This window comes from Ursus arctos, unplaced genomic scaffold (genome assembly GCF_023065955.2).
Source record: "Ursus arctos isolate Adak ecotype North America unplaced genomic scaffold, UrsArc2.0 scaffold_6, whole genome shotgun sequence".
NCBI classification, from domain to species: Eukaryota; Metazoa; Chordata; class Mammalia; order Carnivora; family Ursidae; genus Ursus; species Ursus arctos.
In genome coordinates this window covers 85,631,130-85,637,328 of record NW_026623078.1, presented here as the reverse complement: position 1 = coordinate 85,637,328, position 6,199 = coordinate 85,631,130, and the positions used below count along the sequence as shown (strand labels likewise).

Sequence of the window (6,199 nt, the reverse complement as noted above, 5' to 3'; positions counted from 1 at the left end):
ACATTCACAGTGTTGTGCAACTATCATCACTATCTTTTTAAAACATTTTCATCCCACGAAAAGAAACTCCTTGACCTTTAGCAGAAACTCCCCATTCTTCCCTCCTCCCAGCCCCAGGCAACCGCGAATCTCCGTTTCCTCCTTTTTGGATTTTTCCATTCTGGATATCTCACAGAAGTGAAACCATACCATGTATGCTTTTAAGTGACTTTTATTTTCATTTGGCATAAATCTTTCCATGTTTCTGATGACCTTTTAATTTCAGTGGAAAGTATTTCATTGCTAGAGGCTCTCCTTTATTTCAGCTAAGCACGGTCAGTTTTGATAGTGCCTCGTTCTTTCCTTTAAATATATCTTAAACCCACAAGACAGGTTAATTTCATATTCTATACCTACCATTTTCAGTTTAGAAAGTTTGTGGAGATTTGAACCTGTTCCTCTTCATTGCTTCTGTTGTCTTTGCAGGCCTGTTTTCTTTGGATGTGTGCTGATGTTTTCCTACTTGAATTGAATCTGGGAACCCCAGTCCGAGCTGGGCTTTCTTGTCTGTCTGCTCAAGGTCAGCAGGTGTACAGGTCCTGCGGACGATGTGCTTTTGTTTCAATACTGGCTGTGTCACCTGGTCACCGTGTGACCTTGGGCAGGGAGCTCAAGCTGTCTGTGCTTGGGCTTCCTCATTCTAAGTGGGGATGTCAAGAATACTTCCAAGGCAGGGTGGTGGTGAAGCTGTAATGACATAGTGCCTGGAACAGAATACAGACTAGGTGCTCAGTCCAAGCTAACTGTGATGGGCTCATCCCACAGGGCATACCAGTGATGATCCCTCGTCTGATGCAAGACTGGGTGCACCTTCTCATTGTGTTGTCCCAGGCCCAGGGCAGCCCAGGCCAACGGGATATTCCATGAATATCTGTTGGCCAAACGAAGGCAGGGCAGAAAGGAACGACCCCCAACACTCGCGAAGTAGCTGGGGCTTACTCAGTGCTCAGCAGAGATGGATTCCAGGCACAGCGGGCAGCAAGAGCGAAGGCACAGCACTCGAAAGCTTTGTGGGGCAGGAAGCAGAGAGACAAAGCTGAGAAACTGGCCAAGCAGGCGGCGGACAGCCTTGAATGCTGCGACCAGCACTTGGGACTCGGCCCTCGGACGGGGGCGTGGTTAGAGCCAGAAGCCCTTGGGGCATTGGTGGCTGGCGGGGGTCGTCGCGGGTGCTCTGGGTCGGGGCGGGGTGGGGGAGCGCCGCCTCAAACCATCGAAGCCGGGGCGACGGGGCTGGGGAGGGGAGGGCTCCAGGTACGGGAGCCTGCGAACGAGGACCTGCGCGAATCACCTTCGCTGTTACCTCCCCCGCCCCGCGTCTTTGTGCGTTTCGCTCGCTTCCTTTCGCAGTAAACGTTCTTCCGAGAAATTCCGAGGGGATCTCGGCTAAGGAGAGGGGGAAGGGATCTTGCCCACGCCCGGGGAGGGGTGCGCGGGGCGGCCGCGGCGGGAGCCGGCACCGGAGGGGGCGGACGCGCGAGCCGGGCGCTGGCTGTCGAGGTGCGCGGACCGCCCAGGACCGAGACCCGCCGCGGCCCGGAGCCCCGGCGCCCCGCCCGCGCTTCTCCCGCCGCCCCCGCCCCCCGCGCGCCCCCGCCCCGGCTCCGCTCCGCCCCTCGCGCGGGGTCCGCGTCTGCGGCTGCGTTCCCCGAAAGGCAAGGCTGCGCCCGGGTTCCGGTCCGCAGGGAGACCGAAGGGCACCTCTCCCCGAGCCTCCTGGAGTCCCGGAGTGCCGACCCCCCAGGGATGTGAGTGCGTCCCCGACCCGAGGCCCGCGCTCCACGCCCCGACCTGCGGTGAGCGCCCGGGCGCGCGCAGGAAGCGACTGGAGGGGGCTCGGCGCGGGGTTCCCGGGCCCCCAGCCCAGGGGTGGGGGTGGGGACGTGGCGCGAGCCCCTCCCCCACCGGCAGGTACCGCCTGCTCGCACCTTGTCTTGCCCTTTTCTCTCCGGACGCACCTACCGCTCCCCGGGGAGAAGACGCTCTCCCCCCGACCTCCCACCCCACAGGTGCCAGGAGCGGGTTGGGGCGCTTCGAGCTGTCACCCTGCCCGAGACGGCAGACCTATTCTCCCTGGAGGGGATGCTATGATGGTGGACGCTCTGGGGGCTGGGCTGGGGGTGGGGCTTTGCAAGCTTGCGAACGACCCCCCCGGCCTGGGATTCCGAGGAGGGGGTGTTGCGCTCCGGTGCCGGAAAAGGGGAGGAGGCTTCGGGCTCGGCAGGAGGCTGGGGCTCCTGACCGAGGCTTCTCCTTGCCAGGCCCGCGCCCCGGAGGACCTCCATCCACAAACCCCGCGCCTTCCCGAGGCCCGCCTGGAGCATGCTACCCGCAGCCATGAATGGCCTCGGCCTGGTGCTGCTGGCCGCCCTGCTGTGCTCTGCGCCCGGTGAGTCGGGGGCGGCCCGCGGGGCTGGGCCAGGTCGCCGGAAGAGCCCGAGGCGGCTCCGGAGACAGCCGGGCTGCGGCGCCGCCATCCTCCGACGGTGCCCGGCACATCCACACCCTCTCCCGGACCCTGGCGACACCAGCCGGGCCTCGCGCCTGTCGCCTTCGCCCACCGTGCTCCAGCTCCAGCCCCAGCCCCAGCCCCAGCCACGAGCGGCCCTCCTGGCTCTTGAGGGCACTGAGCGATTTTCCTCCCGGGCGGCTCGCTCCGGAGGCTAGTCCTCCACGGACGCCCCTCGATGAGGGCGGGGGTCCTTGCGCTCCATCACTTCTCAGAGCCCCACCTGGCCTCCCATCAAGTCTGTGTGGTCCTTCCTTCCCTGGAACCCATTGAAGTCTGCGGGGAGGTGTGGGAGGGGGTAGGAGTGTGCAGGAGAGCACCAGAGGGGTGAGAGATGTGTGGCTGGCTTGTGTGCACGCCTGCGCGTGGGGCCACGGAGGGTGCCCAGGGACTGCCAGAGGTCCAGTGGTGGGACCCTCCCCCCAAATTGCCAGCAAGGCACAGAGGTTCTCCCAGGGCCTGACCTCCAGGTGCCGCTCACTCCTGGCAGGGGGCACTCGGCCTCCTACAGCGGCCTGGTTCTCCTAACAGTGCCCCAAGCAGGCGGGTGGGCGGGGGCAGAGGGACGGCTGGCTTGGCTTCCGGTTCCTCTGGTCATGCACATCCTTGTGCCCTGCCCAGCTCATGGCCTGTGGTGCCAGGACTGCACCCTGACCACCAATTCGAGCCATTGCACCCCAAAGCAGTGCCAGCCTTCGGATACAGTGTGCGCCAGCGTCCGGATCACTGACCCCAGTAGCAGTGAGTCAGGACCGGGGCCTGGGTGGGGAGCGGTTGGGGGTGTCATCTGAGCCTCTCTGTGCTGGGCTAAGGGCACAGGGCTGGGGGCCGGACACCACCCTGCCATGTGAAACTGACCAGGTACCTGTCCAGCCCCGGGCCCTGAGTGGCCCTCTCCATATCGCTGAGACAGTGTGGGTGGGTTGGGAAGCTCAGCTCTGCTGTCTGGGGGTCCCGAGCTGGGTCCCGGGCTGGGTCCTGGGCATGAGGCAGAGAGGGCCCAGGTGCGGCCCCCGTCCCAGGCTGTCCTACCTCTCCCCCAGGCAGGAAGGATCACTCCGTGAACAAGATGTGCGCGTCATCCTGTGACTTCGTGAAGCGACACTTCTTCTCAGACTATCTGATGGGCTTCATTAACTCTGGGATCTTAAAAGTGGACGTGGACTGTTGCGGGGGAGACCTGTGCAACGGAGGGCCGGGGGCGGGAGGCAGCCCCTGGGCTCTGGCTGGGGGGCTCCTGCTCAGCCTGGGGCCCACCCTCCTTGGGGCTGGGCCCTGAGGTCCTCTCCCTCCTGCAGGGCTCTGGGCTTCCTCCCTGGAGCCTGGCCCTCGCCCCTCCCTGAGCCGTGAGGCCTCCCTCTCTCCACTAGCTCTGAGTCCCGGCCAGCAGGAAACGTGGTGTCTGCAGGAGGCCCCGGGGGGTTGCGGGCTGGGGGCTGGGACCCCCAGGTCTCCGAGGGGAAGCCAGGCAGAGCCAGGCCCAGCCCAACAGCCTGGCTGCAAGGGCATCTTCCGCGGAGAAATAAACTCACTTCTGGTCCAGAGACCTGGGTCTGAGCCTGGGTGTGGGGGTGGGGCTGGCAGAGCAGGGAGACGGGCTCCGAGGATGCGCAGGCCGAGGGCTGGAGGTGGTGTGGGGCACTGGGACTGGGGGTTTGTGGGTGTGCTGGGCTGCCTGGGGGGCCGGGGGCCTGGTAGCGGATGGGAAGGGAGGTTAGACTGGACGGAATCATGGGCCGGGACACGAGCGTAAGGCCTTGTAAGCATGTGTGCGTGCACGTGGACACCAGACGTGCAGACCTGCACTGTGGGACACGTGCATCTGTGCCTGCAGAGGTGCGCTCCACGTCCACGCCCGTGGGCACAGGTGCACAGGCGCCCCCGCGGACGTCCACAGGTGTGCACGCTGAAACGTGGATGTCACACCAGCGCCTGGACTGCTGTGCCCCAGCCCACCCAGGACACGTCTGTGCACACACTACTCTCGGCCCTCGGTGTCAAGCACACAGGGACGCGCAGACAGACACACGCCCTATGTGTCTGTTCCTCTTGCTCTTACTCTCACTTGCTCTTTCATAGAGCCTTGGGGTGATCAGACTCGGGGGCCCGCTCCCCAGAGTAGCAGTTTTGTGCTCGGGCTCTGCCTTTCAACCAGGGACCCCCTACCCCCACCAAGGACGCCTCCTTGGGCAGGGTCGTGCAGGCCAGGCCCTGAGCCGGGGTGGAGCTGCCCCTGTGGGACGGCGCAGCTGGACTGGGTGCTTCCGGCAGGAGGAGGCGGGGGAGCACCTACAGGTAAATCTTAGGGACCGCTTCTGGCCTTCCCTGCTCTAGTGGTGGGTCTCTGGTTTTGACCCTGCAGCCCAGGCTCACCAGGTGATGTCAGCAGTCACTCCAGGCTTCTCTGGGGTCTGGCCTTTAGTCAGTTCTTCCTCATCCTGTGGCCGACCCAGGCGGTGGTCACCCCCGGATCCCGGACCTCTTGGCAAGAACCGTGGTTTCACAAAGAGCTGGCGGTGGTATTCCCCCGGGGCTCCTGCGTGCGAGCGAGGGAGAGGGACCTGGGAGTCCGGGGTGAACCAGACAGGAGACGGGTCTCTGGAGACCGTGTCCACTTCCCGCTGGTGGGAACGGCCAGGGACGTGTCTCCCACTCCCTTTGAAGTTTGCTCTGCAATGCGTCCCATTCCCACCCCGCCCAACCTCAGGAAAGTGTGTGCCCACCGCTTCTGTCTGGTGTTTGGGGGCGTGTGGGGACCGGGCACTGTCACTCAGGGCAAGTGCGAAGAGCAGCTTGAGGATTCAGAGGCCGGGAGCTGGTGCCGGCGAGGGCGTGGCACCGTGGGCGTCCCGGAGGTTCCCAGAGGACGAGGTGCTGCCCCGTGGGCACCGGGTTCGAACCAACTTTCAGGTCAATCTTCGTGTGCTGAATTTATTATCTGAGGGAAGTATTTAAAACACAAAAAGTGGGGATATCCTTCGTTCTTCAAGATTGCCGTGCGATTTGAGGCATGTGGGGGCTCGGGGGCAGCGTGGCCGGAGAGCCTGCTCTGACCTCTCCGCTCTTCGCTTCCGAGTGGCCCCATCTAAGTCTGGGTCCCCACCGTGACGAGCTGTCATTGCAGGGTTGAACCCCACCGTCTGTGTGGTGTGCTGGGTCCGGCTGGGCACATGGACGGCACTCACAAACCCATGTGCCACTTGATTATTTTTCTTGAGTCCACCAAGGTCATCGTTTGGGATCTACGCGGGCCTTGTTTTCAGTCTGCTTAGTATTCTCCTACACGAGCCAGCCGTGCTTTTCTTAACCACCCCTCACCTGAGGACAGAGGGATCCGCTCTCACTCTCTGATCAGCCGCCACCGGGACCACCCTTGTCCTCGTGTCCTTATGGGGCCGAGGGACTCTCCGTCTCAGGGGGATTGGCAAAGTGTGCGCTGAGCCAGAAAAACATCCACTTGGAAGGAGCAGACGTCCCCCTAGGAATGCTGCAGCTGTCCCCCCTCCCCAGCTCCTTCCACCCTTCCCCTGACATCACCCGGGAGCTTCCGTTGGCCTGGGGGACGAAGAGTACCCTCTTACCCTGATTTCCATGGGACTTATTAGTGCTCGACCGTCTTAGGAGTTCGTCTGGACTTGCGAGCGTTGCCTT

The 6,199-nt window shown here is 63.2% G+C and overlaps 1 protein-coding gene across 2 annotated transcripts; it reads left to right on the top strand.

Moving 5' to 3' along the window:
* Positions 1–1,662: 1,662 nt before the first annotated feature.
* LOC113247596 (lymphocyte antigen 6H) lies at positions 1,663–4,086 on the top strand. 2 transcript variants are annotated; one of them, XM_026488799.4, is made up of 4 exons: positions 1,663–1,787; positions 2,301–2,428; positions 3,170–3,289; positions 3,592–4,086. In XM_026488799.4, coding segments are annotated over exons 1-4 (486 nt in total). In that variant the 5' UTR covers positions 1,663–1,785; the 3' UTR covers positions 3,828–4,086. The 2 variants fall into 2 exon arrangements, with proteins under 2 accessions (XP_026344584.1, XP_057163909.1); XM_057307926.1 differs by having other exon boundaries at positions 1,663–1,835.
* Positions 4,087–6,199: the final 2,113 nt, after the last annotated feature.

What these genes read in the sequence shown, in the direction of transcription:
- LOC113247596 (XM_026488799.4), top strand. An exon ending in CCTGCTGTGCTCTGCGCCCG is followed by an intron (nt 2,429 to 3,169) that starts GTGAGTCGGGGG and finishes TGCCCTGCCCAG; the next exon opens with CTCATGGCCTGTGGTGCCAG. An exon ending in GATCACTGACCCCAGTAGCA is followed by an intron (nt 3,290 to 3,591) that starts GTGAGTCAGGAC and finishes CCTCTCCCCCAG; the next exon opens with GCAGGAAGGATCACTCCGTG.